The 13,296-nt window shown below is 34.6% G+C and overlaps 1 protein-coding gene across 3 annotated transcripts in view; it reads left to right on the forward strand.

Moving 5' to 3' along the window:
- The window catches only part of Mrtf (Myocardin-related transcription factor), a 136,128-nt gene that overhangs the window by 69,836 nt on the left and 52,996 nt on the right, over positions 1 to 13,296 (forward strand). For all 3 annotated transcript variants that reach the window (XM_065354852.1, XM_065354850.1, XM_065354853.1), the window contains exon 2: positions 1,999 to 2,262. In XM_065354852.1, the coding sequence (XP_065210924.1) occupies positions 2,115 to 2,262 (148 nt within the window). In that variant the 5' untranslated portion in view covers positions 1,999 to 2,114. The remainder of the gene's footprint in view (positions 1 to 1,998; positions 2,263 to 13,296) is intronic.

Below are 13,296 nucleotides of genomic sequence, written 5' to 3' on the forward strand. Positions count from 1 at the left end.
CTCTGATGTACTACTGGTGCCAATATCTATAGAGTATGACTTCATAAACTGTAATAAATGCATGCGCGATTTATTCCAAGACGCGATACGGTTTCGTGATCTGGATTGTGTGCTAATATTGTGCCAAGAATATAAAGTTGTCGGGAAAATCCTGCTGAATTTAATCCAATCGCGGTTCCTTTTGTTGCTGGAAGGAAAACGAACTGATGGTTTAATTTTATACATGAAAATTTGCTTGTTACTGAAGAAAGCAAAAATTATAGCGAACGAGTCCCGAAATAATGCCCCTTTTCAATAGGGGCCCTTGAAATATATTGTCAAAATTTTTTTTAAGGCCCTCCCTAGATGTAGTGCTATTTTATGAGGAGATAGACTGGGAAATTTAATGTCCCCATTTATGCGTTTTCTCACTTACTTGGAAGATGATTCTTACTCAATTATCTTGACAGTTAGATTTTCCACGACGGTCTGGTGGAGAACTAGACCTTCTATCGTGATTATTGCAACTCCTAAACCACGACGACGCTCAAAATGAGATGACATCTTCAATATTTGAAAATTATGAAGAACATCCTAGTGAACTCTCGAAACTGAAATTTTTATTTCTTGAAATTGACAAAAAACAAAACTGTGAAGTACTTGAAAATTCAGTAATAAATCGATTTTTCCCCTGTTTACCAACTTGACTTCAATCAATTTTCCAAAAAAAAGCCAAAATTTAATAGAATGCTGCTGAAAATCAAGGTCAAATTTTTCGCCATTTTATCGCGTATCAGGACAAATTTTGAATTCAGTACAGAGAAGTAATGAAAAAACTCAATTTGGTGATCTATTCATATGAAGACAGAGGAGGAGAACAAAGCTAGAAAAAATACTCTCAAGGTGTCCAAAAGGTCATAGAGATTACCTAAAGTTCTCAAAAAAAAGTGAATGATAATTTGTCAAAAATGCAGAAGTTATTATAAAAATCATGGTTGAATTGCTCTCTTTACTGAAAGTAACCATAAATTGGTTAAAAAATTAGCATAAATTAAGTACATAAAAAAAACTTCGAGAAAATTTCTTGCAAATTTGTTGAAATGTAATGAAAATTGTTTAAAATCAGGGGTCTTCCTTACCTCAGTCTGACTGGAAAAATTATTTCTCGAGTTGGTGAAATTCGATTCGTTGGTTGAGAAACTTAAGTGTTTGAACTGATATGTAATATGTACCTGAAATTCTGCAAATGAGCTAAAATTAGTGAGTATGAGGAAGGGAGGGAGGGAGGGAAGGTAGGTATGATAGGTGTTGGTAGGTAGGTCAACAAACTCAAACCAAGATATAAGTGCTGAAATTCCTGAAGAAAATTGAAAATTTACTAAAGATTTCAAGACGGTCTTATAGCGGTTGTTTTTGAAAAGTTTGGAGGAAGGGAGAGAGGGAGGGAGGGAGGAGGTGAAAATGAAAACAGCCGTAAAAAAACTTATGTATATATTACCGATGTTTGTCTTCCAGTTTATCAAATTATGCTACGTAAAATAAGCTTCAACTTAGCATGGGGAATCTTTAAAATCTCACATCGTAAGTACACGTGTAAGAAAGACAGTGATGTTTAAGAACTGTCTACAGTGTGATCATTAATTTTAGATACATTTTTTTGCCTAAATTTATAAAATAATTACGCGCGTGGGCATTTATCGCAGAAATTTACGTCCGTGGCGAGAGTTTGTTTCGCATTAATATCATAGGTTCGCGTTTTCGTTGCTAACAGCTGGATTTTTTTAGCGCAAAATGTTAATTTATTTTTTGTATTATTATGCTGGGATATTTTATTATGTGTGTGCGTAGGATGCTCGAAGCATAAATTAAACAACACGATGTCTCCCTGTGCTTTTTTTCTTCTTGTTGCGCCGTATGCTGTATATTGGATGCGTCTTTTTTTATTCTTATATTTCGCGATTATCGCCGCCTACAATATTAATCAGTTTGTAAATTGTGTTTTTTTTCTCGATGTTACAGAAGCGAATCACGGTGACTCGGTATACTGGAATATCCAGCTGGACCAGGATTTGCTCAATACGATTATTTCCGTTTATCCAGAGTGGTTTAAGGGATTGAAAGAGGGTAGTAATAATATGGCCCAAGGAGGAGGTTCCTCTGCCGGTTCCTCTGCTACTTCCGTCGGCGGTAGTTCGTCGCAAACTGTGTTATTTCCAAGATCGCCACCTAAAGCTGAAGTGGACGAGTCTCCTTTGCAGAAATCTATGGATCGTAATAAAGAATGTGAGTTTTTTTAATCGTTATTTTTAAATCATACTGGATTATGTTCGTTTTTGAATTGATTTTCGTCTTTAAACTGAGAAAGATGAACGACTGTTGAGAGATGAATTTTTGAGAGAAGAATTCCAGTAAATTTTAACCTGATAGGGTATCTATAGTGACTAGAGAATGAATTCAGATTTCATAATCTATGGTTTTGACGGTAAAAAAAAAAAGAAAAAGAAAAGACCATTCAGTAATTTCTGCAAGATCTCGAATTCAGGCGGAGATGCGCTGCTACACATAATAATTCGAGCAGGTGTATTGGAAAGATGGATTACTCACTGTAGAATGTGGATTTGCGAAATATCGACATCTATCAACGAACTGGTTAGCAATTAATCGGCAATTATGCGACTGCGACCCTGGAACAGTTCATCTTTTACTTGTATAAACACAGCAACGACAAGCGACGTGATATACGTGTTCTAATTCGCGCGATCAACGACGCGGTCGTGGAATTGATTTTAATTACTCGTATCTCGATTCTCGCGAGTCTGCGTCTCGAGTTGGACGGAATCCGCCACGCAGACAGCAAAATGCTTTCGCCCGCTGACATGTTAATTAGTTATATACGGCGCGAACTCGGTGTGTAACTAATCGTTATCCAGTACTCGTATCGTAATTAAAAATTGTAGGTGGCTATCGAACCGAACCGGCACAGAATAGCGAATTGTTCGATAAGACAGCCAGATTTAATACAGATATCGTGGTGCGACGAACGTACCATTACGTTTTAGCCAGCGTAAGCGTACCTCTACCTATATTATTTAGGAACCGCTAAGTTCATCGACGTTGTTTGTAGGTCGCTCGAATGAAGGATTTTTCGAAAGTTATCGTAAAAGTTTATCGACGGGTCAAGAATTTCTTCATTGAAGCGTAAGGTACCTGGGATCATGCTCTATTGAGCCTCAGACCTATTACCATTTATTCCTCAAAGTGCGTGTTGAAGGATGTGGATTTTTTTTTGTAATTAGGACACTAAAAGATTGATTCTCAAACTAATTTTTTGCCATGATTTTAAGAAACTGAAAATTCTCAGAAATTGAAAATGATATTTCGAGTTATATCTTGGAATGGGATTGATTTTCATGAATTTTTCATATTTTCAAATATGTATCCATTTATGAAATCTTCCAATGTTACAAAGCTGCAGCCAAAAAAAGTTCATCCAATTTTCACTCAACTCCCTATCATAGTAAGAAAATTTATTTTTTCAATATTGGAAAACTTTCGATGAGTGTTTGCTACTGAAAATATGACAAAAGGCATAATATCATGTGATTTTTGAAGGTACCAAATTTTGTAAAGGAGGTGCCGAAATTGAGGCATCAAAGGAAAAATTTTCTTTCTTTTCTCTAAATAATTCTTCAGTCTCCAAATCCAAACTTTCAGGGTCAATGGTACGGTAAACAATATTATTTCAGTACTAGTCCTATTGGATCAGGGGGCAGCGGCGTTATTTTTTTAGATACGTTTTTATAATTTTTTTGAAAAACCATCAAACATTGAAGACTCATATCTTAAGATTGTCTAACCCCCCCAGCGAGAGTTCAAACTTTTTTTAAAAAATCGTATGATCTTTTGACGTCCACTGTCACGTATAAATGCAAATTAGTTGTTCAATTTCAATTAGATACGTGTGCCATCTTGAGGAGATCATATTTTGTAGGAAAAAAACTATCATTTTGGAAACTCCCAAACTTGACAAAAATGAACTTTGAGCTATTTTATGGCTTAAATGTGACGAGATGTATGTAGAATTATTAAAGACATCAAAAAACCACTTATAAAACGAAAAAAATTGAAAAAAAAATTGTAACTTTCAAAAATTATTTGAATTTTTAAAACATTTGTACCCCTCATTGGAGACATTGAACATTGATTTGAAAATTTGAAAGTTTTTTCACGTTTTATTGAGGTTATTTGGTCAAATTTTTCTGCTCGGTCTTCATCAAATTAAAAAAAAAAAAAAGGAAAACGACCGACCCTATTTGAAAACTTTTACGGTTAGATCTCAACCTTTTATTGACATGAAATTCACTTAGTTTTGGATTAAACCAGTGCTGCTTCTGCAATACCTCCTCCTCTGTTTCGAACACGATTTTTTGAAATATATAAATGAGGTGCCTGCGATTATGACTACCAATACGAATAACAACGCCAATCACCAATCACCCAAAAATAAAATCGTATTAGGACACAAGGTAGCAATCGGGCAGCATTTTAAAAATTGTCGTTTTTTTGTGGAAAATTCTGAACACATTATCACTTTTTTGCCGATAATTACCAAAAAGTTCTGCTTTTCGTCCACAAAATTTGAAAAATTTTCGTTTTTTACCAGAATTGCTGAAAAGTCTCGCTCTTTACTAGAAATTGCGAAAAATTTTCCTTTTTTCTTTCACCAACTGCCAATGTCTCACTTTTTTCTTAAAAAGCTTAGTTTTGTCAGCACATTGCTAAAAAGCCCTCGACTTTCGCTAAAACCATCATGGTCTAAAAAATTTCGGTTTTCTGCAAAAAAAATCCGAAAAGTTTGACTTTTCCCTCCAATAAGTAATTTACAAAAAGCTTCACTTTTTTGAGAAAAATTGTGAAAATGTGTCTATCATTTTTTTGCTAAAATATTTGTTAAAGATTCCTTTTCGTGCTAAAATCCTGATTGAGCTTCATTGTCAGATTTTATTCAGAACGTTTTGTTACATCATAATTTTATTTACATTAAATTTTTTTGAAAAGTTTTTTGTTTTTTTGTGTTTTTCTACGTTAAAATGTTTTGCGCGAGTTTTATAAGTTTTTTGGTTACTTCGTGATTACTTTTTCGTTACTTTCTCGGGCTCTTTTGGTTACCAAAGTTATTTTTATTTATTTATTTATTTTTTTTTTGGAAGAAATGGAGTACGAGTCCTGATATAATTATAATAAATGATGATGAATAATACAGAGTTATGATCACTATTACAACAATTACGTCTTCGTAATGATTTCGTGTACGGGTATGCGGATTTTTTTTTTTTTTCGAAGTATAGTTTTTCCTTATTTCTTACCTCCTGAGAAAAAGGCCTTCAAAATTTTAAATATTTTTTGAAATCTTCCGATTTCAAGTTTCTGTAATTGGATGAAGAGTAGTTTTCACTCCTTGAATCGTGCTTTGGAGGTACTTACTCAACTTAAGACTTAAGAGTTCCTCTCTTCGATCCAGTTGTTCAAAGAAAGGGTTAAAAAAAGACAGACGATTTTTCTCTCACACAACTAACATCTCGTAGAATCCTTAAATTATATGCTCGATGAATTTACCTGTAATGTTATACTTTTGTGACTAAATACCATTTGTCTTAAAAGTTCAAATGATCATTAAACGGCCCCACATTCTGGATCACTTGAAATTTGCACACGTGTGTTTGGAGAAGAAAATTAAAAATTCAAGGCGACAAATCATCACTATGTCAACATTACCTCACAGACAGTAAACAAGACGTAGGTCCAGGTACCGGGTACTCAGCACTTCACCATAACGCACCTGTTCGCATCCCCATTTCAATGATCTTGATCGATTCAATATCAAGATCGCTAACGTAAGCATATAATCGAAATACTTACTCGTATTTACGTTCGATTACCGCTGGCGTAAGTATCGGTATGCAAATTTCCATGCCATAAAGCTCATAATGCATAATTAACCGGGCGTGATAATCGAATGCAACAAATAGACTAGGGACTCCGCTCCTTACTTTGCCTTACGTCGGACACGGGTACCATCGTCGTCGTTCTCGTCGTCGTCGTCGTCGTCGTCGTCGGTTACGTCATCGATGCGGGAACATATGGGATGATCGAAGAGTCAAGTCGCACAAAATTGCGGTGCGTTTATAATACATAAAGCTCGTTCGTAGACGTTTCGAGTGTGTATACGTAAAATGTGAGTGGGTGTGAATCTAGTCTTTGGCGTCCTCGACCTTCACTCGGGAACTGACATGTTGTCATTATCTATGCTAAATGTCGGTTCATTAAGTAGGCGTTTGTTTTTATTTCCTTCGATACGTTTATATAGTACTTATATACTTGCGCGAGATATTAACTATATATGCAGGTTAATGGGTGAAGCTACATTTGACACGTTTTGTATGGTAATATTTTGTGATTTCTTAATTCAGGTTAATTCGTTAGTCGCGTCCGTATCGTTTTTTAAGATATTATGCCTACTCGAGATTCGAGATGAGCGAGGATTTAAATATACGAGCATTCGGCTTCGACGAAATTGAAACTGGTTTTATCAATGAAATTAACCGAGTCGCAGTCTGAGACGCGTGCATGTGTGGGACTAATCGAGGGAAAAATTGACTCGTGTCGAAAGCTAAAATCAGCTCGATGATTGATAAGCTGCTGAGATGCGCTTATGTTCAGCATACGTTCGTGAACATACGCTAAGAGATGCACTTTTTTATTTATTTTTCGTTTTTGGCAGTTGATTTATATCCCGGGGGTCTGTTATCCGATGTGATGAGAAAAGAGAAAAAGATCTCAGCGTTACATTCTGTCGTTTTCATTTTTTAAATACGAGCAGACTTTCTAGATTAATTTTACCATTTCTGCTCGGTTGGAGCCCTGAAGAAAACTTGGAAACGAAGGGATTACGTATACCCCAGACGTCGAAGAAGTTCTTGAAGTGGCATTTTCGAGACTAAACACGGATTAAATGTGTCGGTGGAAAGTTTTTATATTTACTCGAGTCTATAATTTATGGTCATTTTTGTGTTCAGTCGAAAATAGAGTAATTTTTTGCTCATGTTGGTAGGTGTTATTTTACAAATGCGCCTGGTTTGCTCAGATTGAAAATTCGTTGGGGTCATTTTGAAATTTTGTGGGAAAATTTCAGTGTTTGGTAGTATTTATCGAGTGGAAAATGTCAAAGTTTGAGCATCAAGTAGGTCTAATTATTACCTGTCGGCAAAATTCTGTTATAGTCTCGAAGCGAAAGGGTATTTTTAGTTTGAAAATTTAATTAGTCACCTTAGAAGTGAACGAAATAGGATAACATTGAAAATGAAATTTTCTCACTTGCATTATTTATTAGATTTGGAAATGTAACGAAAGTTGGAAAATTCTCGACGTATATAAATTTCAAAATTACGTATCTACGTACCTTACCAAATATGGTACCAATAATGAAGAATTTGATTAGATTTTGAAATATTTTCTGGTTTACAAAGTTCAGTAAATTGTTGAAAGTAAACCCTCGAAATATTCTAGCTTGAAAAGCATCGCAATTTTTGAGAATTTGAAAACTTTCAAACTTCATGAAAAATTAATCTTATATTTTAGGTCGATGAATTTTAAAATGCCTGAAAGTATTGCTTCAATGGTGAAGTGAAATTATTTTTCCGCGGAGTTGTTTCTTGATGTTAAAGGAGGCGAAGGATCAAATTTGTCTCAATTTATTTTATTTTTGTCATCATTTTGTTTATGTATTAAATTTCTGGAGCTGAACTGGAAATTTTACCTACCAACATGTCCTTGGGGATGAGAAAAGTTTCTGTAAAATCAATCTTAGAGACTGGAGATGAAAGAACAAAAAAATACGATTTTGCAATTTAAGTATTAACGTCCTCCATGTTTCTTGGAATATTTCATGTACTCAGAGTCTAAATAGAATGACCGAGAAGTATTGCAATTTCTCAAATCTTTCACCCTCCTCTCTAAAAATACAATATCTGATCATAAATTAGCAATTTTTACCTCATTGAGCCGACTCAATTCATTGTAAGAAAAGTCATAGTGGAGGCGGAGTGAAAGTGTTGCGATTAGTTCGGAATACGTGGGCAAGACGAAGGAAACGATCGATAATTAACCAATCATCACGTTATATATGTGTAAGTAGATATATGATCCCCTGTGGTGTATTTAAAAAAAAATGTAGAATGAAATAACCGAAATGGAATTGTGAAGGGAAGAAATAATTGGCATGTAGGAAATTATTTTGCTTATTATACGTGTGCTCAAATGGTCAACATAATAAGTATGAGTGATTTCCTGAAGTTAGCACTTTGATTTTTCCTTGATGAAACTGAGTTTAATCACCAGGATGCTCATAAGTCAAAACAGTCGTGAATATTGCTCAGAAATCATCTTCTGTAAAACTTCAGCGAAACATTTCTGAAATTTTTGGTACTCCATGGGATAAATATTGAGTACAGGGCTCAAATTTTTCATTGTTGTAGGTACGGAAGTTTGAAATTTCAAAATTGTGGAGAAAATTGATGCTGAAATTTAATTTTTGAAAATCAGCCAAAAAAATTAGCAAACTGAAAAAAAATCGAAAAATTACCTATTAACAAATTTTTTATATGCATTTCTGATTCATCTTCCGTATGATGTCTTATCTCGCATTGTGCAAATTGTTGAAAATAAAATTACGATTCCAAGCAAAAATTAAAAATAGAGGAAACGAACGTGTTCTCGATCAAATCAAAATCTTCGTAAGCTGATTCAAAGAGGAACTTCGTAAGTACCTCCAAGATAAAATTATTACCCAAGTTTTTCTCGAATTGAGCGATAATACACGGTGGGAAAGAAGAAAAAGAATTCCGTATAGGTAATCAATGCTGAACAATTGAACATACAACAACATTGCTCTAGTACATAATGTCGATAATGAGGAAAACTAATGATTCACACATCGAGTGTGTTGTTTTCGGCTTCTGGTACAAATACACATATTGCCCATTGCGGAACCAGCGCTGTGCAAAAATCACGTCTTCTTATCGTAATTTAATTACGTACTGAAATATTTGTCTCGAGAATTTAACGATTTATGGTACACGCAGATTATTGGACACGTTTTGGCATCGATGTCACGTTTTTTTTTCTCTCACTTCTTTCTCTGCTTTGCTCGATACGAGGTTTACGCCGCGAACGTATTTAGCACGTGTTTTATTACATCCTCTGTCCAAGTGGTAAAGTGCAGACTGCAGGCGTTGTTGCGTTAAGTACTTACTCGGCAATGCTGATGCTATAAATGCGATAAAAAGATGGCGAACAAGGGAATAGCGGCGATGCTTTGTTAATAATTAAAAACCATTCCGAATTATTGGCAATTAGGCTGTAGAAATAAATGAATACTTTACAAGCGCGTGTGTGCGTTTACAAAGTCAACGCAGCGCAACGATCAAGAGCAACACGTTTGCCTGCTCAGTTATGTGTGTTGATGGTGGTTTATCGGAGCAACAATCGGATGCATATTGATAAGTGCGGCAATTAAGAGATTGTTCGATAGGTTGCTAAACACAAGTTTATATGTTTTTTCAAATCAAAATTTATGCGATATGATATATCAACGAGTTATGGTAACGCCTTTACACGTGTCTGGGATCTCTATTAGCTTCGGGCTGCTCATGATGATGTGTCTTATTCATTTTTAGTTGAATTCTTCTCAGAAAGATGTGGCTAAAGTTCGAGATTTAGTTTCAATCAGCGTTGTTCTTTTGAAGGATCTAAATTCAGCATAATAACTCGATATAGGCAATACCCGATGGTAGTGCTATCAGGAATTATTTTGGTCCAAAATCGAATCCCATTTGAATGATAATAGTACTGCAGAGAAAACTGCTGAATTACATGAAAAAAACTTCAAAATCAAAGTTACACGAAAGTGGTGTTTTGAAATAGAAAAATGAACGATTTCTGCTTTTTCAGGGTTGAAAATACCGATGTCACGACTAATACGTTCATTTGATTTGAACCAAGTTACCTATATTTTTTTCGAGTTTTAACTTTTTCAGCCTCTCTTCGATGGTCGTGATTCCGGGAGTGAGTGGTATGGTTCAAAAATCATGAGTGGTGGGCTCTGCTCCATCACCATACAATTTTTCAAGGTGTCTACCGGCCCATCAAAGTCATCAAAAAGTCATCCTTTTTGCCAAAAATTCAGAAATTATTATAAAAATCATTGTGAAATCGATCTCCCAGTTGCTGAAAATTGTCATAAATTCATGAAAAATTAGCATAATTGAGCAAAATCTTGCGAGAAATGCTTGAAAATCTGTCAAAATGCCATAGTAATTATATAAATTGGCTGAAAATTGATGAAACATTGGAAATTTTTTTTAAAAATATCTCAAATAAAATAACAAAATCCGCAAAATTATCGTAGAGATAACTTGAAAGCTGCCAAAAATTGATAAAATTTCGGTGTTAGGTAATAGTGCCATCAACAGAACTCTGAAAATGTGAAATATCCTGACGTGATAGAATTTTTTCAGTGATCAGTGCGAAAAATTCTATAAAAATCACCCATCTCAAGTTGAATTTGAAATCAACATAATTTTTAAAAAAGATCGTCCAAAAATGAAAAGCTCATCCAAAAATCATTAAAAAAGCCGAGGCACCCTGTTTTTTTTTTAACGGGTTTTGGGCTTATTAACATGCATATCCTGGTAATGGAATCACTCGATCGGGCATAATCCGATTTCAGCGAAACCTTAAATAAGAGTCAAAACATCACAAAAATGCCTAAAATAACAAAAAATTGCGAAAAGTTGAGAAAAACTAACCAAACTATATCAAAATGGAATGTGATCTTTCAAGAATTTTCAGTTGTTTTAACGATATTTGAAAAAATTTTCAAGTAAGTACGAGTTGGTGCGACATTTTTTCAGTTTTTGTCAATTTATTGTTCAATTTTATTGAAATTATTTTGTCAACGTTTTAATTAATTCCCAAGTGATCATTGCGATTTTACAGCACATATTTTATTAAGTACACTTTATGCAATTTTTGCGAAATTTTGTCGTTAGTGGTGATAAAAATGTTTGATAGATTTTTCATAATTTTCACCAACTTTTTGTAATTTGAAGCATTTGTTGCAAAATTTTTCTTGATTCTTACAATCTTTTATCAACTTTTAATAATTTTCAACTGTTTTCAGACAAATTTTAAAACAATTTTTGCAAAATTTGTGTTGAATTTTGTCATTTTTGTCTTTTTTTTTGTAGATTTCAACGATTTTAAAGCTATAGTTTCATAATTAACTTCGATACTTCACGCACTTCTCATAACATTACATTTTCTTGTTGATGTAGTTTGATTAGGTTTTTGCTACTTTAGAGATTTTTACGATCTTTCTCTCATATTAATTTATTGCAATGTTCTGTAAATTTTTAGCAATTTTAAATTTTTTTCACAGCATTTTAGCTAATTTTTAGGTAATTTTTGCAACATTTTCGAATTTGATTCTGTAGGTCGGTATCTAATAAATGCTTCTAGACTTCCGAAGCAATTCATCCAGCTTTCAAGTGATATCACCGAAAAATAAAAATACTGCTTCTTAATATCGAATGCTGTAAATTTTGATTGAAATTTCAATTCATTTTAATTTTGAAATCGTTTTATTTTTTGAAATCATTGTGGTACCCATGAATTGAGTCATTCTTCATTTTTCAAAGTGTAAAGCATTCATTTTGAAATTGGAAGCGTTTGTATTTTATGGAAATTCGGCCTAAAATACTCTCTTCAACGCTATATTCCGAAATCTAAACCATGAAGATTGATCGGCATTCGTCTAGTTCCGTATATTTATTTCTGATCCGACTTAGCATAACGTAAAATTTGCTCCATAAAACAATAATTCATTTAGTTTAATGGGAGAATACGTGTATAATTTCGCGGTGCTCTTGGGTACCCGTAGGTTTTGCTTTTTCTCCGTCACCTGTTGGCTGTTGGCTTTTGGTATTTCGATCGGATGTAATGATACCGTTCACATGAGAAGGTTATTATTGCTCGATGAACTGGTTTAATGCGGTACGTGTGGTGAACGCGGCGGCCGGCGAGAGTGCAGGTTCAAATACGGTTTTACGATTACGTGAATACCGGATTAGTGTTCGCCTTTTGTTGTTTTATACCAGAGCGGTGTGCGAATTTATAGAAAAAGAATTAATTTGTTGTTGTGTATAGTACAAATGTAGGTACTCGGACCTTGGTCGCATTGACCACGAGGTTTAACCGGCGTGTGTGCTATGGCTGTGTGCTCAGAGTGTGAATGAAGTACTTACTCGAAGTACTAGTTACTATCTAAACAAATAAATATCTGTATTCTACGTAATACGATATCGTGTTCGATTTACGATACAGATTTGGAATAAACATATAATAATATATGAGAATTATAAACTCTTATGATATTGTCAGCGTTCTTAATTGGCACACCTAGTACATAGTGTCGCAGTCACACGCAGTGGTTTTGATGCAACATTGATCTTGTCACATGATCGAAGAGCCCGCAGCATGCGAAACGATCACGTTTTTTCGTTTTGTTTAGAGCCACTCGAAACGTCCAAGTCTGCTGAGTAAAATGATCTAGTTTCAATTAGCATTGAAATGTTGTTTTTTTCTCTATCGCTGTCTCTCAATTCGACTAATCGGACCTTCGAGGTGATTAGTGTATGAAAAATAGCGTAACTGTTTGGTACCATACCCGTGAACTATAGGCTATGTGACATAGTTTGATATAAACATTGATGGTGACGATCGACGCACATGCATCGGTGTATCGATAGGTATATGCCGGCATATGAACACAACTTTGATAAAATTTGTTTCGACACGAAGCACAAGCAGTACGATAAGAAAGAATACGTATGCTTACAAATGCCTTAAATGGATTTTTGGATCGAAATTTCAAAATCGTAACGATAAATGACGTAAAGGAAAAATCCGCACCATGTCAACAATAGCCTTGTACCCAGAGGCGGTGTGTGAATTTTGTGTGTGTAGGTTAGAAAAATAACCATAATGGTGTAAACGTAGGTACATTGCATAGATGTACTTCATAACTATGCAGAGATTAGATATTGTGCACTGTGCAGTCGTCGATCGAGTTCCGACATTGTTTTCAAATGACGTCCCATGCAAAATTGCGAACGCAGAGTCATATCTAGATATACATTGTACGTATATAGAGTAAAGTAATGTATGTATCAATACGTATACCTAGTAGCTTGTGGTGCC

Source organism: Planococcus citri, chromosome 3 (assembly GCF_950023065.1).
Source record: "Planococcus citri chromosome 3, ihPlaCitr1.1, whole genome shotgun sequence".
Lineage (NCBI taxonomy): Eukaryota > Metazoa > Arthropoda > Insecta > Hemiptera > Pseudococcidae > Planococcus > Planococcus citri.